A 23,490-nucleotide genomic window follows, 5' to 3' on the forward strand; every position below is an offset into this window, starting at 1 on the left:
TGTATGCATGGTTAAAAGTACTGATTTTATATTCGTTTCGTACTTAACATTCCATAATATACAGTGTGTGTATACCACGTGATAAATAACGTCATATATGCTACATCGGAATACAATATTCTGCTTAAAATGAAGACTTAAAACAAAGATTACTTTTGTTTTACTACACAATTTTAAAAAAAACAAAGGGGCAGTCTATGCCGTTTAAAGAGCCCCGCCTTCGTTTTATTACCGGAGTTTGATAAGGTGATTAGTTTCATCAACCACTTCGACAAACCTGTTTCCGAAAAAACGTTTTGACAGTGGTCCGTCAGACGGCCGTATTGTGAAAAGGTTTGTCGAAGTGTTTTAAGATACTAAACTGTCAATCAAACACTGGTAAATGACCGAAGGCGGAGCTCCGTAAGCGGCGTAGACTGCGCTATGTTTTATTTAAAACGATGAAGAAATGGAAACGTTATCTTTGTTTAAAGTCTTCATTCAAAGCAAAATGTTGCCTTCCGACGTAGCATTTAACGCAATTTATCACGTGGTATACACAAACTGGTATAGTCCTCTTGATTTTCACCGTCACTAAAATCAGATATAACGAAAGGTGGAATAAAACTCATAACCTAGCATAACTTACTATCATGGCGTACCACGTTTACTTAAGTAATTTATACTGTTTGACTGTTGTGAACTTCCAAAACTTTTAAACAAACATACACTTTATTTGAATATCTACAGAAACTAGTTTCTCTATTCTGTTAAATTGTTTAATCGTAAGGTATTCGTAATGTATTTATGTGATTCTAAATGTTTACAATATCCGTAAGCTTCGAACTGTTCGCCTTTAAAATAACCACAATGCAGTCTGAAACGCCGTGGTTGTGTGACCACATATTTATATTTCATATATTCGTGTTGACTTGCAAACATTATCATGTGTTCGACGGATCATGAAAATACAGGTAGCTTAAGACTCCTCATACGATACCTAGCACAACTGGCAATTCTAATAAGATGCTAGAATTACAAAATATACGAAACAACATGACTCTCAGTCAGTAATGCAACAGAATGTTGATTTTAACGAACTTGATGTGACACTCTTATTCTAAATCAATATATACACATGTATAACAATCATAAATTTTGAGTGATAAACCTTTAACTACTTACTAAATAATGCATTAATGAAATATTTATTACTGATAACAATATTGTAATCATGTATGTAATAGCTGGAAACGGAAAAATATTAGATAATTTGGGAGTGCTAAAAGATTTACTGTGATCTACTATTGTCTCATACGGTAGAAACACTGCTTTTTTGCACCTTTCTTTCAAATTAAACTCGGTATCCTTCATAAGACCCATTGTATTCGACATTAATTCAACATTTTTGATATGTTAAAACAATTGTGTAAATTGTGGAAAACCTTATTCTGTAGTAAGAGTGTCTCTTTAAGTACACTGATAGATTAGCGCTTAAAAACGCACGGTTACCTTTATTCTGTCGATTAAACTTAGATCTTCGGTCACAAGATCATGAACAGCGACGTATATCCCTTCATATTTATTGTCTTTTAATGTAACACCATAACAAACCCCTAAGAAGGGAACAAGAACAAGCAACATGCGCATGATGAAGCGATATTCTGTCCAAAACGATTGTACGACACGATCACTTCTACGTTTAGCGTTTAAATATGAGTATACTATTACTCAAATACTCTTCGCGTCTTATCTATCGTCGGATCAGTTCTACATTGAGCGTTAAAATATGGGTATAAATTACACAAATACTTCTGGCGCCTGATCAAGAGTTCAGTTTCAGTGCGTTTATTCACAGACCAAAATATGAATGATTATGTATTACAGACTTCGAGTGTTTCAAAATATTTTAAACAGAATCCCGACTGTGATGTCCATAATGCTTGATGTTACTTGATGCAGCTAGTAAAACGGAGCACGGATACTACTTTAACTAGTCTAAGAGTGATATATTTCAACACGTATAATATGGCACCATTTTTTATTGTAAGTACTGAATAACAGTACACCGACACGGTTTTGTACCTCTTTGCATCTGTTCAGCTAAGTGTAATCAATTTGCATTCATTTGTAAATAGTTGGTATTCCAAAAAGAGGCATTGGGCATGTTCAAGTTTCTTATACTGATAACTTATGCTGCATTAAATTTTCCTCATGAGAAATTTTCCAATATTGCCGCTGGGGTAGTTCTCATATGGAAATGGAGAATTTTATTTTAATAAAACACAAATGGTTAGTGTTGAAAATATCTGATATTGATGAAGCTATCATTACTGACATATAATTCTAAAGAACTGTGTTTAATACTGATATTATTCTCTAATTGATACCATATTGTAAAACTTTCGGGAAACGAACTAACATTTCGTGTGTCCTCCAAGTATTAGTGTAAATCGGAATCAAGTAGGTGTCTTAAACTCTTATCTTCAAAGAAACAGCTCTTTGAAGTACTAGTCATTTGATTTGTAAATAAAATCTGTCACAAGTCGTCATGTCGTTATTCAAGGTTTTCAGCTAATAATTTCCTTGAGATGTTATGTTTCATGTCTTTTCAGCACATGCAAGTCCCCACCAGAGAGAACGAAAGAGCCCTAACTGTTTAACCTGCGGTATGATTATCAGAATTTCTTTCCGTGTTACATACATTACAAACATTATTTACCCGGAAGATTTTAAAACACTTAACTTGATCTTCACTCTTATATGATTATTCAGTGTTTAATCATTCGTTTTCCTTAAATTTGGGCGCTACAAGCAGACGACATATTCATTTCCGGAATTCTTGTATTTTGTTGTGTTGCTCTGAATAAGATAGACAGGCATATAGACAAAACAGACATTTATTTCTGACTAGTACAAGGAATGTGCGATTCTCTTTCTGCAACCCGCAGCCACTTCCGCTGTGTTTTCACAATATATTATCCTATTATTGACAGTGTGTTTCTAGAAACTTGGACATACGAACATAACCAACTAATTGTTTTTAATGCAGAAGAATATTGAGGAAGATCTAAGGAAGGTCGAACATGTTGGTTTAACTTTAATCCAAAAGAAAAAACAGCTCATTGTGGTTGTGAAAACCATCTTTCTTCCCATTCCGTATATGCTTTTGCATTTTTTTGTCATTGTATCCTTTAATATTGGTCCACTCCAACGTTAGATAAGGTTCATTTGTTTCAAATTCGATTTCGTGTGTCCTCGCGCTTGTATTTTGAGCGTGTACAATATCCGAAACTCAATTTTCTTGTAAGCACACAACATGCTTTTATTTCAATCAAATATTATGGTTAAAACATGTTAACTTTTCAATATGTATGTAATGTAAACATGCGAATATCAGAAACATGTCAATAAAACATAAACATATATTAATCTGTATTATGAGAAAGAATAAAGAAATCCGTAGTATCGAAACGTAATCAGATTCTACAGATTGTTCATAACGCTTCATATCTTACAACCAAAATGATAATACTAAAGTTTATGACAATTCAAAAGACGTTAATAAACGACCATTTGACCATGACTTCCGTATCCCTTGTAGACGTATGCTGTTTGTGTTTGATGGTTATATGCTCGATTGCCTTCAGAGAATGACGGATTGTCGCCGGTTTCTGAAAACAGTACATGTAACATAACAAAACGAACTTTCAATTAAGCATAGCGCCACGATTCTAATCAATATATCGATGTATAACTATTCAATTTAGCATTTTTGCAGAACAAAATATTCCAATTCACACAATATTACTTAGTACAATTTAATTGCAAGAAAGTTGATATACACGACATTCAATTAAACGTCGGTATTCATTAGCAACAAAGTGCTTTAATATAAATATTAATCTCAAGAGGGTCTGGATTAACCTTGTGCATATCAACAGGGTCATCGTTTACCTTGTGCCTCTCAACAGGGCCTTTGGTTACCTTGTGCCTGTCAACAGTACTTTGTTATCCTTGTGTCCCTCAACCGGGTTTTCGTTAATCTTGTGATTTATAACAGTGTCTTGGTTAACCTTGTATCTCTCAACAGGGTCTTTGTTAACCTTGTGTCTCTCAACCGGGATTATATTAACCTTGTGCCTCACAATAGGGTCTTTGTTAACCTTGTGCATCTCGACAGGGCCTTTTAAGATCGTGCATCGCAAAAAGGGTCTTTGTTAGCATTGTGCCTCTCAACCGGGATTTTATTAACCTTTTGCCTCACAACAGGGTCTTTGTTAACAGTATACATCTCAACAGGTCTTTGTTAACAGTGTACATCTCAACTGGGTCTTGGTTAACATTTTGCCTCACAGAGTCTTTGTAAAACTTGTGCCTCACAACAAGGTCATCGTTAAAGTGCATCACGACAGGGTCTTTGTTAACATCTTAATTCATCTCAACACGGTCTTTTTAACATTGTGCCTCTCTCAACAGGATTAACATTGCGTCAACAAGAGTCTTGTTAACATTGTGCCTCCTTTGTTAACATTGTGCATCTCAACAAGGTCTTTGTTAACCTTGTGCCTCACAACAGGACTTTGTTAACCTTGTGCTTCACAACAGGTTCTTTGTTAACAAAGTGCATCACAACAGGGTCTTGTTAACGTCTTAATTAACATCTCACACGGTCTTTGTAACATTGTGCCTCACAACAGGGTCATCGTTTACCTTGCACCTCGTAACAGGATCTTTGTAACCTTGTGCGTCTCAAAGGTTTTAGTCACCTTGTGCCTCACAATAGGTCTTTGTTAACTTTGGGTCTCTCAAGTGTACTTTGTTTACCTTGTGCCTCACAACAAGGACTTTGTAACCTTATCCTCACAACAGGTTCTTTGTAACCAAGTGCATCACAACACGGGTCTTTGTTAACGTCTTAATTAACATCTCAACACGGTCTTTTGTTAACATCGTGCCTCACAACATGGTCATCGTTTACCTTGTACCTCAAAACAGGGTCTGTATTACCATGTGCGTCTCAAAAGTGTTTAGTTAACCTTGTGCCTCACAATAAGGGTCTGTTTTACCTTGGACTCTCAACAGTACTTTGTGACCTTTTTCTCAACAATACTTTGTTAGATTTATGCATCACCAGGTTATCGTTTACCTTGTTCATCTTAACAGGTTATCGTTACCTTGTTCATCTTAACAGGTCATGGTTAACCTTATGCCGCTCAAAACGGTCTTCGTTAACGTTGTGCATCACACCGGGTCATCGTTTACCTTGTGCCTCACAGCAGGGTCATGGCTAACCTTGTTCATCTCAACAGGGTTTATAGTTTACCTTGTTCATCTTAACAAGGTCATGGTAACCAAATGCTGTTAACAGGGTCTTCGTTAACCTTGTGCCTCACAACAGGGTCATCGTTTACCTTGTGCATCATAACAGGGTCATCGTTACCTTGTGCCTCACAACAGGTTCATCGTTTACCTTGTGCCTCACAACAGGGTCATGGTTAACCTGTTCATCTCAACAGGGTTATCGATTACCTTGTTCATCTTTACAGGGTCTGTTTTAACCTTGTGTCTCTCAACTGGGTCTGTGTTAACCTTGAGCTTCTCATTAGTACTTGTTAACCTTGTTCATCTCAACAGGGTTATCGTTTACCTTGTTCATCTTAACAATGTCTGTTTTAACCTTGTGCTCTTAACTGGGTCTGTGTTAATCTTGGGCCTGTCAACAGGTCATCGTTAACCGTGTGCATCTCAACAGGGTCATCGTTAACCGTATGCATCTCAACAGGGTCTCGTTAACCTTGTGCCTCTTAACGGGTCATCGTTACCGTGTGCCTCTAACAAGGGTCATCGTTAACAGTGTGCCTCTCAACAGGGTCATCGTTAACCGTGTGTCTCTCAATAGAACTTTGTTAACCTTGTGCATCTCAACAGAGTCATCGTTATCTAGTACCTCTCAACAGGGTCTGTTTTTAACCTTGTGCCTCTCAAAGCGCTTGTTAACCTTGTGTCCTCTCTACAGTACTTTGTTAACCTTGTGGATCTCACCGGGTTATCGTTTACCTTGTATGTTTTAAAACCTTGTGCTTTTCGACAAGAGTCTTTTTTAATCTGTGCATCTCACAGGGTCTTCGTTAACCTTGTGCCTACAACAGGTGTCTTTGTTAACCTTGGGTTCTCAGTTTAATTTGTTACTTGTGCCTCTCAAGAGGGTCATATTTTACCTTGTGCCATTTTACAGGGTCTGTTTAACCTTGGAATTCTCAACAGGGTCTTATTTAACCTTGACACATTCAACAGGGTCTGCGTTAACCTTGTGCCCCTCAACAGGGTCTTCGTTAACCTTGAGCCCCTCAAAGGGTCTTCGTTAAACTTGTGCCTTACAACAGGGTCATGATTTACCTTGTACCTCACAACAGGGTCAACGTTAACCTTGTGTTTATCAACAGGTCTTCGTTAACCTTCTGCCGCTCAACAGGGTCTTCGTTATTGGTGACTCTCAACAGGGTCATCGTTAACATTGTTACTCTCAACAGGGTCATCATTGACCTCGTGCCCAACAGTAGGTCTTCGTTATCATTGTGCTTTACACAGGGTCATCGTTAACCTTGTACTTCAAACAGGGTCATCGTTAACCTTGAGCTCTCAACAGGGTCTACGTTAACCTTATTCCTCACAACAGGGTCATCCTTTACCTTGTGCCTCTCAACATGAATCTGCGTTAAACTTGTGCCTCTCAACAGGTTCATCGTTGACCTGTGCCTCTCGAAGGGTCTTCGTTAACCTTGTGCCTCTCAACAGGGTCTTCGTTAACCTTGTGCCTCTCAACAGGGTATTCGTTAACCTTGTACCTCTCAACAGGGTCTTCGTTAACCTTGGACCTCAAAATCAGGGTCATCGTTAACCTTGTGCCTCTCAACAGGGTCTTCGTTTAACCTTATGCCTCTCAAAGGGTCTTCGTTAACCTTGTACCTCAACAACAGAGTCATCGTTAACCTTGTGCCTATCAACAGGGTATTCCGTATCACATCAGGGTCATCGTTAACCTTGTGCCTCACAACAGGGTCTTTGTTAATCTTGTGCCTCACAACAGGGTCTTTGTTAACCCTGTGCCTCTCAACAGGGTATTCGTTAACCTTGTGCCTCACAACACGGTCTTTGTTAACCTTGTCCCTCTCAACAGGGTCTTTGTTAACCTTGTGCCTCTCAACAGGGTCATCTTTAACCTTGTGTCTCTCAACAGGGTCATCGTTCACCTTGTATCTCTCAACAGGGTATTCGTTAACATTTTGCCTCACAACAGGCTCTTTGTTAAACTTGTGCCTTCAAACGGGGCATGATTTAACCTTGTGCCTCACGACAGGGTCATTGTTTACCTTGTGCCTCTCAAAAGCGTGTTCGTAAGCAAAAATACTTGTAAAAATGTGTGCACAAACCTTCCTTTCGTGGATCTCGGGTGGAGTGTGGGTTATTTAGTTTATGCCTTCTTAGATTTATAACGACGCATGCTGCAATGAGGATGATAACCGGCACTGCTGTTCCGATCACAACACCAATAATTAAACCCACGATGGTTTTATCATCATCTATGATAGGCGGAGGAGCAATGTACGTATGATTTGTTCTTCCGTTGAAGGAAATGTTAAATCCTGTGAAAGGAAAAAAGGCGATTGTCTAAAACTATTGCGCTTTGGAAACATTTATGTCATCTGATGCCAGGTTTGGTCAGTTTCTATAACTTCCTTACGTACATAAATTACGACATAATTGTACTTTATCTTACCGTCATACTTACCATTTGCTATTACTATTGACACAATATTAGACATAGCTCCCTCATTTCCAACCTCATCCAAAGCTCTAATGCCCAAAAAGGCTGTCTCGTTAAATTCTTTTTCAGCTGTTACAGAAATATCGACAGCCTCGTCTTCGCCTGAGTCTCTAGGGTAAAGGTTATGTTGACCAATGTCCAGAGCTTGCGCATTTCCAAAATTATTTAACAAACTGTCTAAGTCGTTTGCATAGCGGAATTGATAAGTTGTTGCTGAAATAAAAAGGTAACTAATTATCCAACTTCATTGTGATTTTAATACTCGTTTTACACTTTCTTTAATTAAAAGAAATTATGTTAAGTAGAAATGATTTAAATTAACCTCAAATAAAGTATTCAGTGGCAACACTTATTCATGTGTTATGTCAATGAGAGCCTATAAATGCGTTCATGTTACCACTTGGAATACGAGGGGAAAAGGCCATGGTGCGTATTGTTACAGCATTATAGTATAATTGAACATGTTAATATTACCTGCTGTTGTAACTAGGGTAAATAAGGTGAGCATGCCAAATATCATACCATTAACAAACATACCGTGTAGGTATTGGGTACACTAGTTTTGTCATGATCTAATGCATGTATTGCAGTTTCTGTGTCTGATTTTCTATCCTAAATGCTATGCACGATTCACACAAAATAAAATTTTTGTTTAACTAAGTATTTTAACAACAAAATGATCAAGATTGGTCGTTCTTAACGTGGGCGTTTTGATTATCTTACAAAAATATACAAGCATGGTACCTTGGCCAGTGTATCTGTCGTCACCTGTTGCTGTCCAGCGTATTGTAAAATGTCGGGTGTTTCCATTCGTTTCCACATCTTCTATTCTGAGATCAGTAATCTTTCCCGGGGAAGTAGTATCCCCTATTGTTGTTGGAGATAAATTGGCATCCTCAACAAGTGAAAACCTTTCAAACCTTTCCTCAATAACGATTTCTTCAAACGCGTCTGAATAATAAGTTTCACTGGTTGAAACATAATCATAGTACGTTTAATTTACAATTGGATAACATGAATACAACACAATTACGGATAGCGTCGGAACTGAAAAATCTATTAAAGGAGGCCTATTCATGTTGAGATTAAAGGGCATAACTGTCCGCATAGCAATACTTTTGAACGTAAAAGACTCACACTACAATTCAACATATTACATTTTACGATTGGAACACAAAGTACAACCAAGTCAATGTGCCGTTTGTATAACCTGTTTATAAGTGAGTTGAGTAATTACCTGGGTTTAACGTTGCGGCTCCGACAATGCCAGTCACAATAATGATTGAATTTGCCTTCACAGTGACGCGGGTTTCACTCCGGCCTTCTTTGGGACATGTAAACTGTCCTGTATAAGTTCCGTCGCCTGCTGTAATGTCTTTACCTAAATAAGTTAGAAGCTATATCATTTGTGGTTCAAATGAACCATTAGGACGAATAAAAGATTCTTCACAATAATAAACCACTTAAGCATGTGCTACAGGCAGTGGTCATAAGTCATTAGTCTCTTACTATTGCTATCAGATGCATTTGTGTTTCAACGTTAAAGAATTTATTCATAGGACCTGGCGCCATTTAAGGACATTGTTGAAGTCGCATTTTGTACATTTTAAACAGGTAAAATGCTTAGAATTGTAACCTTTTCCATTGTCCCGTAAAATTACAAAACATGATCCAGACGTGGCGACGACGTTTGCATTCAAAACAGGAGCATTCCCCTTCAATACGTCCGTATAAACCACGTCGTCGGAGAAACGGGTCGTTACGGTAACTTGATGGTTATCCTTTGATTTAGATTTCACATCGTACTCCCAATTTATAGCTGTATCAGGCTTGGTTTTAACAACAACAAAATATGTCCCTTTCTGAAAATATATGGTAAAGACACATAACGACGGCTCTTGGGATGAATTAACAATATTATTTCGTTGAAACTATGTGTAACTTTAATGCAGACTTTCGCCTCGTCCTGTTCCTTAACGTTTCGTCATGGAACTTAGTCTTAACCTTATTTCTTTTCAAAATATTGTAAACATGTACGTATCATTAGTAGCAAAACCTCTGAAGTTAAGCGAAAGCCTAGAAATTAATGCCGTTACTTAAGCTATCAGAAATTCAAACAATAAAAACAGTTGACATGCATCACATTTGGTATTGTAAATACTTATGAAATAGTCCTCACCTGAAACAAGAACAACGATAATATTACTTTGTATGGAAAAAAGTCAATAAACGCATTATAGAAAGTTGAACTTACTGTTAATTTTCCAGTCAACCGTGCCATAATCGGTGTCTCACTTATATTTAAACTTTTCTCAAGTAAGCCCTCCTCTCCTCTTATTTCAAAGTCAAAGTGTAGGCCAGGGTTGCTTGGAAATATGACAACTGTTGTGTTTAAACCCATCCCACCATCGATAGTGAAATTAAAATTCAACACGCTGCTATTCCTTAACGTCCCTGATCTCATCTACAAGACACAATGATTTTAAACCTAAAACAAACCATTGCAGCACGAGTCCGTACCCCTTGCAATGTATGCGTCACATTGTAGAATTTGTCATAATTTATATGTATATAACATTGATGTTTAAATCTTAAATTGTAAATAAGTGTTAAGTGCTTCATTCCTTTCGTATAAACAGAAAACGAGCGTTTAGATCATTTTTTCAACAATATAAGTGTTGCTCCAAATGGCTTTAGGTACGGGTGCGTGTACATGTGGACTAACTTTATTTTACTGCGATAACCATGTCTGCATGCAATACACATTTTTAGAATGACTCATACAAAGACAAGAGGAAATTTGTTTATGGTAGTATCAAAAAAGCGTCAATAAACTGTATCACCTTCACCCTACCACAAAGGATACCACTTTAACAATGGACAATTACTAAAAGAATACAGCACCCAGAGTGCTAGTTCTAATGCATTGCACTTCTCCTAATGAAATCTTTCTGATATGTATATGCAGTTTGAGGTAAACTCCTCAACGATTTCACGTTATGCTCCGGACAAAAATAAATAACTATGAACATAAACAAAGATCATTTTAAAAACTGCATTCAGAATGATGGTTCCTGTGCACTGCACTTCTATCTGTATATAAAATTTGAATTAATACCTTAAGGGCATTTTAAGATCTGCCCCGAACAAAAATAGGTATGAAAATTAATAAAGGTAATAACTAAAAACATGCTGCACTTTTCAAGTTACGCTCTAGACAAAAATTCTCGGAATCCACAGGCACTTTCCCACACACATACACCCCTACATCACTATTCCCTTTCGAAGGTGGCAACTATACATAGGCGAAAGAGAAGTTAGGTATCCAAGTATGAAAGAGCGAGCAGAAGCAGGATTACGTCATTCGCATATACTAGAATACTAGTATGTGGTTTTCGCAACTTCTCTATTTACCAATTTTTAACAGATATCATACCTCCTCCGATTTACATCCGCCCCCGGTCATACTGTTCGACAATGCTTTGGATAAGACAGAAACAAACGTAATATTTCCTCCAATCTCCAGAAAAAGACTTTTCCCGCCAGTAATTTTCGCGACGTCGGCGAGTCGTACAGAAGACTGGTTTGAGATAGCGACTGTGTGTATGAGTATACCAAGATCTTTCGCTCTTGTTGCTTGCTCTGTTATTGTTAAATTGTTCGTCGTCTCTTCGCCATCAGACATAAGAATAATCTCAGAATGTTTTGAGGACGTGGGAAAGGTCTTTATGATTTCCTGAAGAAAAACTATGGGTAATGATGGTCTGTAATGTTGTGTTTATATTAGCACCTTTACTAACTTAAGGTTGTCACATTAGTTTTTTTTACACTTAACATTACTTCCTTCTTTTCAGTTTAGAACCTCCATCTTATAATTGTATAACCAATAATAGGAAAACCCTTTTTTACCTCAAGCACTTTTTCAATTCTTAAAAGAAACCATATATAATATATGCTTATGTAATTCATTACGTCCTTGGTCTCTTTCTGACAAACTTATTTCATAATTATACATATAATAATAATGTCCTGATAAAATATTTCTTATAGAACCTCCATTTTCATATAAAAGCAAGAATGCTTTTAATAATTTAACAGACAAATCAACATTGAGAGAATTAACTCTTACATCTATAGCAAGCTCCAGTCCACATCCGATACATGTCCCGCCAGCGGGAATCGTTGGAAGAGCATCTACTAGAGCAGCCCTCGTGGCTTCACTGTCGACCTTAGTAATAGCTGTAGAATTATGGCGGTATTTGTTTTCATTTTTTTTAACAATCAATTCGATTTTATATAGTATGTGTTTATGCCTAGTGGAAATAAAAGTAGGCAGTAGGCAATGCAAATTGTGCTTTTATGTGTTCAGCTCTTTAATATTGAACGTTTTGACAACTTATTCATTTTTTGTCTGTTGTTCATATTTTCTCTCCAAAAATGATATTTCCTGCATTTTTCTTAAACTGTTAGTAACGGTTTAAGCCATAAAACATTAAATTTGGATGGAAATATGAAAATCTGCGATATGATCTTTTGTCAACAGTCTTTCATCACTGGTCAAAAGAATTGTAGTGCAAAACAGTTCAAAGGTTGGGAAACTTGATATAATGATCCAATCTGCGGAATATTCGTTACAAAAAGTATTCACGTTGATCATCATATGAAAAAATAAGGGTGATCCATTATGATCAGATTGCGTGAAATCGTACAATATGTTCAACACCATAACAACGAAACAGAAAAGATGCACTTCACCTTTCTGGACAGATGCGGATGAACTAAACCACACGATTCCGAGGTAGCTATCGGCACAAATCTCGTCTTCATTCTCGATTATGTATTTTCCAGTTTCATGCAAGCGTACTATCCTCATTGGTGTGTCCTGTATCAAAAGATATACCCATATTTGGCAGTGGCCACATACAGCGCGAGTCTCAAATCGACTGCCATTTAGTGATTTATTCTTATTAGTTAGTCAGTTGTTAGAAAATGTAGTGCTACTAAAAAGTGGCATACACCTTTTAAACTGTTTTATCCCGTCAGGCGGGACAGAGGACACACCCTGGGGGTATTGATAAAAATATATTATGTTATCTTTAACCTGCTCCTGGTGTAGAGAGATTTGCCAAAATCACTGGTATGGGAAATGTTTGGTGTATATAAATCTTAACAAGTTAAACCAGCTAGATATGTTGCTCTGAGTGCGGTCTGACCTGGTCCGTCGAAAATTCAAAACCACAATGTTATAATCTACCCCTCTTTCTAACGTCCCCTTTGTACCCATATACTCGTGCAAAAACATTAAATAAATTATGTTTTACAACAGGAATTTAATAAAGACCTCATACCCATTCCATGCTGCCTGATTTATCCAGGACAAACACCTTTCTGCTCTTTGCCTCTTGTAAAATGGTGTATACTGGTTTTGTGTCGGTGTCTTCGGGGAGACGTTCACTGTGGACTACAATTAAAACGAATAACAATTTAAGCACTACTCTTGTATTTTCTGCAAAGAAAATGTGGAGTTTATAATGCAAAATTCACATTGCTTTGAAACGACATTGTTAATTCCATTGATGCAAGTTGGTATTGCAAGCTCGATTTGCCCTATTGTACACGACGTTGTATGTATCGTTTGTTTTATTTCTCAACTTTACTTTTCTTACGTTCACATTACATTGTTTACAATTAAAACTCGAAATAAGTATAATCGACAGAGAACTCCATAACGTGCTTATGAAAATTACCATTTGGACTAGGATATTCAAGATCGCATGAATGACCCTCGAAGTGACTTTCAATCAGTAAATTGTGATATACCTCCAGTAAAATCAGAATGTTCCCTCATGACAGCCCACACGCTCTTGTGGTCACAGTACAGGTTCTGCTTGTTTGTTGCAAGTCTGTTGTGTCTTTTCGCTACAGGTGTACCTTCGCTGTCGTCACAAAACAGCTCCAGCTGAAATAGAAAGTAAATGCCATCGAGCCCAAATTACAACATTACAAAAACAATACTTTACTATTACAAAACCATAAAAATATAAATAAAATGTTGGACCCATTGTTCACATTCCGCTTATAGTACATATAGACTGTTCTAGTATCCAACAAAAGCATAATAAAGCCAGGTAGCCATATTTAACAAACATATTTGTATGCAACCATACACTCCTGAACAGCTCTATAACATACTAGGTCAACGAATTGGTTGTCCATAATAGACGCCCCTGCTACCGATTGTGTAAGATCAGGACAGAATCGACAGCCGGGGTGGATACGTCGTGTTGAATCATTTGTATCACACCACGAACTAGCCTTACAATCAGTACCGAACCCCACACGACCTTGAACGTTCTCACTGCAGCTGAAGTGGAAATAAATTAGTGTCAATGCGCCCTAGCATACTGATTTGTCATATGTATTCCACCATAAGCTTCATTGCAGTCAGGACCGAACAACGGCCTTGAAAGTTTTCAATGAAGGTGAAGCGTAAATAATTTTATATTCCACCACGAACTGGAACGCTGTTGGTAACAAACCATGAACAAGACTTAAAGTCAGTACAGAACCCCACTCGGCCTTGGACGTTCCCAATGCATCTGAAATGGAAACTAGTTAGTATCATACCGCGGACAAGCCTTAAAGTCAGTACAGAACCCCACTCGGCCTTGGACGTTCCCACCGCAGCTGAAAAGGAAACTAGATAGTATCACACCACGGGCTACCTTTAAAATCAGTAAAGAACCCCACTCATCCTTGGACGTTCTCACTGCAGCTGAAATGGAAACTAGTTAGTATCACAACATGAGCAAGACTTAAAGTACATAATTCCTTACGGCCTGTAGCTGAAGTGGAAATCATAACCTAAGTAAATAAGCATTGATAATTATAATACATACGCACACCTAAAGTTAAATCAAATGCCATCCCACGATGACTTCATTCAGTTTTCATCGACTTACGATTAAATTCAGTTTAGTGTCATATAATACTCCTGTTACCTTGTGGGTTTCCACTTCCCTCCAGCTTGGTAGAAATGACCTTTGGCTTCCTCATCGGTACCGTATTCAGGAAACACGCCCCACCGAAGCTGTGCCCATTCGTGAACGAGAACGTTCTCTGTGAAAAGTAGTTTCAACATGATTAAGCCAAAGATTTAATTGGACCTTTTGGGATAAAAACAGAAGCTCTTTTAAAAATGAAAAACAACATTCCCGATGTTAAGAATAACACATATCATAACACCCAAGGTAATACACAAACATCCAATATACATGTACGTACAATTTTCCTTCCATTAGTAATATAATGATGATCATGTTTTCTTTATTGTTTTATGTGCACTCGTTTCGTTTTTCCACTGGCAATTGTAAAATGAAATACCTTCCTTATCGCTTTTGTTATTTATTTACAGGTTTGAGAAGTCTGTTTTGGCAGACAATAGTGTCAAATAATAATTTTGTTATTTTATCGCCTTTGCATTATCTTTCATTGTTTCATATTTTCTATGCCATCCGTCCATTGCACCAACATTTTAAAATGCAAAATACAGCTTTAAATGATATCAGTATTGATGGTACAATTCACAAAATTGAATTCCTTTGAAAATGCGACAACGCGAAGGGCGAAAATGCAAGAAAAAATCGTGTTGACGCTTTTTCACGTCCTGGTTGACAGAGAAGGAGTTATTTCGCTAAAATGATTGTGTACGAATTTTTCATTGAAATTAAAATTCACTTGGAACATTTCAGTTCCATCTCCATACCCAATCCCCGTCAATGTGTCTTACCGTGTTTTCCAAAGTCAGTCCTGGATGTGTTCTTGACGAATGACAAGGGGAGATAAGTGTACGTTCCTCCTTGCCCACATAGATCATTGCCAAATGTCCTCGGGGTGATCAGTTGTCCGTCTTCTATCTACAAGGAAAGTAATTAAAAACCGATGCGGATGTAATGAAAACCAAGATGATAATCATTGATTCACCTTAGTCTTTTCATCATGATACAAATGAGTAATTGATATCACCGAAAGTCATCGAGGTAGTCATCTGCATGTCTCATCATATGGATGATATATCATCATGAAATTCAAAGGCATGATTTGTACCAGGAATGTGATCTTAATAACAACGACACCCATGAATGTCAGCAACAGCATCATCATCATCATCATGTTGTTGTTCTTTTAGCAACTTGCTTTTACAGTCCATGTCTTTTCCGTTGTATATGTGTCATAAGAACACAGTTTGTCACAAATACCAGAAACCGTAACGATTTTGTCAATACTGATTTAGACATTGTTAGATATGTAACATTTACATTACAATGATGACTTTGGTATTGCACCTTTTATAAACATCTGATAATAACACAAACCTATATAACTGCATTTGTCACGTGTTTTGCATTTTCATGACAAGGAACTGATTCGAAAGACATGGATATAAAACGGGCTTTTCCGTGTGTTGTTACCTTGAAGTATCCGCGCTCGGACTGTTGGACTGGCTGGGCGTCTCCCTGTGGTGTCCAGGATCTTGGAACGATGATTTTGATTTCACCAAAATACACGCGGTGTTCCGTAGCCCTGAACAGCAATCTTGATGCGGCAGTGAAGATTTCCTAAAAAATTAAAAATGTTAGACATCTACCTTATGAAACTTCGAGCAATAAGCAACAATGAGTGTTGTACAAAGTATGCGACGGAAGTTGATAAGGTACATAGCTCTACTACTATATATAGAGATATATATGGGTAGAAACAATCATAAACGATCGTGTATGGTGCAGTTGTAGTTACTGCGTACTGCGACGAGTTTTTATTTGCATAAAGTGTCCGTTTTTGATCTGTAAAGAGGTGTGTTGAAGATCAAAAGCCAGATCTTAACAGTTAATGTCATGTTTAATTCATCAAATTTACGTGCCGTTAACATCTGTAAGGTTTACAAATGTATACTTGGTCCCAGTATTCATTGGATACGTACGGATGAGTACAACTGTTGATTCTTTTTTATCATTGCAAGATGAGAACTATACATCAATAAATAACATTTCAATGAAAGGTGTTTTTTGTGACGAAAATGTATCCAACAGCTCATTAAAAGAAAGTGTTTTTGTTACAAAATAGAGAAAATGATTCGTTTAAATTTAGACCAAAACAGTTTAGTCGAATACAACATTACTATCTAGCATCAATATCTCATGGTTTGTTGATATTATTAACTAAGACAAACATCAATTTATGAGTAAATACAAAATACGTCTTCCACCTTTTGAAAGCTATATATTGATATGCTAGTATATTAGTGATCATTAACTCAAGATTACCTTTATTCTGTCGATTAAACTTAGATCTTCGGTCACAAGTTCATTAACAGCCACGTATAATCCTTCATATCTATTGTCTTTTAATGTAACACCATAACACACTCCTATGAAGAAAGCCAAAGCAAACAAAACGCGCATGATGAAGCGATATTCTTTCTAAAATGATTGTAAAGAACGATCGCATTTACCTCGAGCGGAAAAATATGGGTATAATATTACAAAATACTCCCCGCTTGTTATCAATGCCGGAAGATCAGTTTTTAACGCAAATACGAACAACACATGATTATATTTCAAACAGACACCTGACTCAGATGTTCTTGATGCTGATATTAAATATGGGTGCGTACTAATGTGACTTTAACTTGAGTGTTATATTTCTCCTTATATAAGGAAGAGGTCTAGTGGCATATGTGTCCGCCATGCACTTAATGTCGTAGGTTCGATCCCCACCAGGGAAACGTTCTTCACATGGCACAGTTAACGGACTCATATCAGATATCAGCTTATGGAGGACATTCCTAGCCAATAAGAAACATTAAACTTCTTAACTGAACTTAGTATTTCTAACATGTGAATATATATAATTCTTTGCCTCAGTTTCGCCGTTTATATTTTACCCTTGTATGTGTAAATGAAGTTTGCAAACTGTTGTCTGAGCACTCGGTGATTAAAACGGTATAATAAGAAAGCTTGCAGTCGTCATTTAGACGTTCACAATTGTTAAGTTGACCCTTGCAGGGTTGCAAAAGAACCAGTCTACAATTACCACTCAAGGCTGTTGACGTCAATAAATGAAATTGTCAGTGTGAAGCACAATGCAGCGGTTTGAAACATTTTACTCCATATTTTCAAAGCCAAAATAATACGAAATATTTTTTTCAATGAAAATCTCTGAGTGAAATTTTTCTGTCCATGCTCAAAAAACTCAACAACAGTTAGTTTGGAATATCAATTAGAAACCAAATAAAAAAGATTTTTCTGTATCCAAGCATAGTGAAATAGAAACAAAATGCAGTGGGTCCTAGACTTATTTCAGAAAAAAATTATATTCAAAACGTTTCCAAGTAGCAAAATATTCCTTATATTGAATTTGTATATTGAAAATATAACGTCTATAGGCCCTATCTTTCTTTGCGAGGTCTTTGAGCGCCATGAAGAGCAGCCACCTGGGCGGATTTCCTGGCAACGAAAGTTGAGATAACCTCTTGCACTTAAATGATGAATGTTAATGGTATGTCGATCATCCACGATGCGGCTTTAAGGCTGCACTCTCACAGATTTACCGTTTTTACAACTTTTTTTTTATTTTTTGTCTTGGAAAGAGCAAATTTTTGCGTAGATATCTGTAAACCAATGATATAAGATCGCTGACAAAAAATCAGATCGTAGATTTTCATATTTCCTTTCGAAAATTAATATTTTATGGCTTAAACCGTTACTAACGGTTTAAGAAAAATGCATTAACTATCAATTTTTTAACTTAAATATAAAAATCTGCGATCTAATTTTTTATCGCAGTCTTATGTAACTGGTTTCCATGGAAGTTCGCAAAATTTGGCTCGTTCCAAGACAAAAAAATAAAAAAAAGTTGTCAAAACGTTCAATCTGTGAGAGTGCAGCTTTAATAAGGCAATTTAGTTTAATTTAAATAGTTTATGCATGATAAACCAGTTGTACATTAGAGTCACGTTTATGAAAAGGAAATCATACATTTATACGTTTTTTCAAATGATTAAATTAATTAATTAGAGGCGTGATAAAGCATGACTATTCCATCAAACATTAAAATATGAATTTCGACCTCCCTTCCCTATTACTCAGGGGAAATTACTAATCGTAATTATACTCTATTGCCATGCAAGTTGTTTGGTTATTATCTATTTAATAAATGAACATGTTAAAGATAGTTTCGTTTCTTTCGGGACAAACACATTCAACCTTATGAAATGTGTTTGATCACATGTTATACCATTCTTAACAAGACTCCCTCCACCCACACACTCATAACTTTGACTGACTTAAGATGGAGGTAAGATTATGCATTTTATGAAAATATATAGTAGTCATACTCTGCATTCGCGCAAAAATAGCTGACTTTTTCTTCGAAGATGTCGATTTCCAAACGACAATATAGACACATTGGGAAGGTAGTGTGTAATCAAAATGGTGAAATCAACAACACTCTGTTTGGCTACTGTAAAAATGTATTCACTCCAGAGTGTAATCATGTTGTTTATTCCTGAACTGGTATTCATAACATATATTTAGCCATTTACCTGATTTAAGTTTATTAGGAAATTACTTATTTTTCAATTTAGCGTGTCATGTTGTTTTTTTTTCAATCATATTAGTATTATTATATGTTAAAAAAGAAAGTGTTACTTTTATGAAGTGTTTCAACAGAAACTGAATAATCAATGTTATGTTGAATGTTAATGGCTCGAAGAAGACATTATAAAATGCAAGATTATATTCCCCCCAACAAATCCTTAAGGTATTAGCCGCGTAATACACACTTTTATAAAAGCTTTAACCGACAACATGGTTATAATCATGGTACACTATGGGACTTTTATCCAAATTTTGAAGATTTTTTACCGTGAATTAAAAAAGTTATTATGTTTCATTACACCCACCCCCAAACTCCAAGGGCTACAAAGAGCGACAAGTAAATATTTTGTCTATATTTGATTTTTTTTCCGCATTATCAGAGATAATGAAATTAACAAAACAGTTTCTGGTAAAATAATACTTCAGTTAACAGAAAACTAAAGTTCAAACGAACAAATTATTGATACGCATGGAAAAAAATCATTTTGATTGATCTTGTGAGTCTTCGGAACAGAGCAGTATTTCGATGTTTGAAAATATATAGCAGATTTACAAAATTCATAAAAAATAATTAAATATAAAGCAAGTTGCTGAAAACATTTTAAATATTATCTATGATGTCTATTGAACAATTTAGAAGACAATTTATGATAGTTTACCGTCCAGTTTTGAAGAAAATATACACAATGTCATGTAACCATACATTTTTTAGCTAATAAAATGCTTAAAATCAATCTTTTTCTAGTAAAAATTTATAAAGCTTAAATGGACTTATTCATAAAAAGTACTTTTCAAATAAATGAATTTAATTATGATACTAACTCAGAATACAGAGTTTAAAACAATGAGTGTACTTTTAAACTAAAATATGTAAAAGAAACAAGAACACTAAGTGGGCGGTAATGCCCCTCCAAAAATGTCAGAGTGAAAGTTCTCAACTAATGTCTTTTTAATATTATAACATGTAAACACTCTCTGTGGGTAATTTGATGTCTATCTGTCTTATTTTGTCATTGGTATTCTAACATTTAGATTTTTTCACAATAATTCTTCACTCTTCAACATTTGAAGTTTGGTCTGTTCCCATGCCTTTGTACTTGTAGTGAGAGCACAGATGATAACTACTCAATCCAATCCAGAATGTTTAGTGCTGTAAAGGAAAAAAGGTATACTTTAAAGCCTTTAAAACTAATTAGTATAGATAACTATACTGCCATACATATACACAATAAAATATAAACAGTTTAATATTTCTCGACATTATTTTAAAAAAAACACAAAACCAAGCTGATACATACATGTATATATAAAGAAAATTTAAATTTATCAATAAAATTCATCATCATTATCATCATCATCATCATCATCATCATCATCATCATCATCATCATCACCACCACCGTCATCATCATCACCACCACCACCACCACCACCACCACCACCACCACCACCACAACCACCACCACCACCACCACTTGATTATTGAATACAGTGAGTTTATAAAAACAAAAACCAAGTCATATATGTTTTATATGAAATACTCACATCATCTCTATCAGATGCGACTGCCTTGTGGATAGACATGGCTGTCAAATCTGTCTCAAGGATCCAACATAGTATTTAATGCAGGCTGGAATTCTTCATAACCCAGTGTTGGTGACTTAGTAATATTCAGTCATTTTCCTGCCTGAAAGAAATTAGACTTCTGATTATCAACCAACAGAAACTACCACCATAAAATACAAATGCACAAGTATTATACATTCTGCACTAATATCCGTTTTTGCCAAGAGTAAGGGTTGGTAGGAACAAATATGTAGTTGTTGTGTGTATGGTTGATAATGATTCACAACAGTCTTGGGTTTTAACGAGACCTACACCAAGCAAATGAATGCTGCTAGTGTTCAAGCAGTTGTGGCTTTAAGCCCCAAACCACGTACAACTTTTTCTCACAAGTTAATTTTGAAAATATGCATTTTGTAAACAAATAACGGTTATGTACATGTATTATAGCATGTTAGAAATATGTCACATACCAAAACACATCATTTTTAAACACAATTTTAAGTCTAATATTTTTCTAAGATATAACAATCAAATTAAAGATTACAAACATATGTAACATATACATGTACATAAGTACATAAAAAATATGTAACATGTACATGAGTACATGTAAACATATGAACACGCTGTCTAAACATTTAGCTAACAAAAATGATTTAAGAATTCCAAAGATAAATTAAAAACAAACATCTTTGAACATATTAACGTACAGAACTGCTCAATGATACTTACATTCATAGCCCTTTGATACGAAAATCTGAATATCCCAGTTCCATGCTGATTGTTGACAGTTCGTTTTTTCGACAGAAAATCTTCTCTTACTCGTATAAATCACTTATAATCCATGTTTTACTGTAATGACTCAAGTTTTTAGATGTATCGTAATCAACTGCCAGCGTGCACTTTAGGTGTTTATTTATTTTAAACGTGTATTCATGAGAAATACATCACAGAGTTTCAAAATACTACAATGTAGAAATTCCATTATTGACCTATGAATAGCGGGGAATACCTTCTGTTTCTAAAAATAGCAACATCCGGTACAAGCCGAATACGCCCGATGTTCGTCGCAATCTGTTACGGCGAGTGGCGATATATGTCGATGTTACCCGATGTTTCCCGAGTTTTATTACATGGCTAATACCTTAAAAATCAAAAATAACTACAATACCAATAAAACTGACTGGATATTTAGTGGTCGTGCTTTATTACCCCAAAGCCGCAATATGCAGCGATGACAAATGGGTTTCCTCTGGGAACTTCGGTTTTCCCCACATCACAAACCCACACTCTCGCATAAAAAGGGCTAAATTAAGTAAATTAATGTGTTATAGAATAAATCGAAAAATGCTTATTATTATAAAAATGGTAGCAAATCTTTACCATGTATAATAAGCTGTCAAACTTTTTCCCCTGTGCTAGGGGTGTACGCAAAGGCGAAAATTAACTTTTTAGCTATCATAATGAATTGTTTTAAACACTCACCCAGCATTTTAAATCCTTAAAACTGTTAGATAATCATAGACGCATGTATTTTCTTTTTGATAAATGTGTAACCACTTTTCCACATTATTTCTTCGCTCTGATAGTAACAACCCACAGCCTAGTTATTTAGTTATTAGTATACTATTTATTGTATAACTTTATATCACATGTATCTAGTGTACCAATAAACTTGAGAACTTTCCAACTAGAGATATTAATACAATGTTGTAATAACTTGTTTCCAAATCGTTTTAAAATATAAAACTTTAATACACAGCGTGACAGGGTGTCGCATCAGAAAATGCTAAATAAGTGCAATAACAGCATATCGTTTGTCAGTGCAAGAATCAATAAATAACGCCATATATGAAACGTCGGAAGGCAAGATTTTGCTTAAAATGAAGACTTAAAACAAAGCTAACTTTTGCTTTACTACACCATTTTAAATGAAACAAAAGGGCAATCTATGCCGCTTAAAGAGCCCTGCCTTCGTTTTATTACAAGAGTTATATAAGGTGATTAGTTTCATCAAACATTTCGACAAACCTGTTTCCAAATTACCGTTTTGACAGTGCTCCGTCAGACGGCCGTATTGTGAAAAGGTTTGTCGAAGTGTTTTAAGATACTAAACTATCAATCAGACTCCGGTAAAAGACCGAAGGCGGTGCTCCGTAAGCGGCGTAGACTGCGCTCTGTTTCATTTTAAAAGGTGAAGAAATAGTGACGTTATCTTTGTTTAAAGTTTTCATTCAAAGCAAAATATTGCCTTCCGACGTAGCATTTATGACGCAATTTATCACGTGGTATACACACACTGTTATTGTCCTATTGATTTTCACCATCACTAAAATCAGATACACAAAAGGTAGATTAAAACTCATAATCTAGCATAACGTACTATCATGGCGTACCACGTTTACTTAAGTAATTTATACTGTTTGACTGTTGTGAGCTTCCAAAACTTTTAAACAAACA

At 35.9% G+C, this 23,490-nt stretch overlaps 1 protein-coding gene and 1 long non-coding RNA gene across 2 annotated transcripts; both read right to left on the minus strand.

Annotated features, from left to right (window-relative positions):
* Positions 1–3,138: 3,138 nt before the first annotated feature.
* On the minus strand, positions 3,139–17,347 carry LOC128219675 (calcium-activated chloride channel regulator 1-like). The gene is made up of 17 exons (XM_052927570.1): positions 17,131–17,347; positions 16,279–16,425; positions 15,597–15,723; positions 14,809–14,926; positions 14,000–14,171; positions 13,628–13,766; positions 13,156–13,268; positions 12,563–12,689; positions 11,937–12,046; positions 11,244–11,543; positions 10,062–10,271; positions 9,444–9,669; positions 9,045–9,188; positions 8,552–8,758; positions 7,772–8,020; positions 7,413–7,625; positions 3,139–3,653 (listed from the first exon to the last, which is right to left on the minus strand). Exons 1-17 carry the CDS (start codon positions 17,266–17,268, stop codon positions 3,541–3,543), a joined length of 2,853 nt encoding a protein of 950 aa, XP_052783530.1. The 5' UTR covers positions 17,269–17,347; the 3' UTR covers positions 3,139–3,540.
* A 3,118-nt stretch (positions 17,348–20,465) lies between these two features.
* On the minus strand, positions 20,466–21,958 carry LOC128219594 (uncharacterized). Its single transcript, XR_008258591.1, has 3 exons — positions 21,763–21,958; positions 21,010–21,147; positions 20,466–20,614 (listed from the first exon to the last, which is right to left on the minus strand). It is a non-coding gene; the product is annotated as an uncharacterized LOC128219594 (long non-coding RNA).
* Between the last annotated feature and the right edge of the window lie 1,532 nt (positions 21,959–23,490).

The sequence above is a fragment of the Mya arenaria genome, chromosome 15 (genome assembly GCF_026914265.1).
Source record: "Mya arenaria isolate MELC-2E11 chromosome 15, ASM2691426v1".
In the NCBI taxonomy this organism is placed as follows: domain Eukaryota; kingdom Metazoa; phylum Mollusca; class Bivalvia; order Myida; family Myidae; genus Mya; species Mya arenaria.

Bases quoted from the DNA above. Each gene is read 5' to 3' on its own strand.
- LOC128219675 (XM_052927570.1), bottom strand. From the start codon at position 17,268: ATGCGCGTTTTGTTTGCTTTGGCTTTCTTCATAGGAGTGTGTTATGGT. The intron at 16,426-17,130 runs GTAATCTTGAGT...TTAATTTTTTAG, and splicing joins GTTTAATCGACAGAATAAAG to GAAATCTTCACTGCCGCATC. The intron at 9,189-9,443 runs GTTACAATTCTA...TAACTTATTTAG, and splicing joins TTTACGGGACAATGGAAAAG to GTAAAGACATTACAGCAGGC.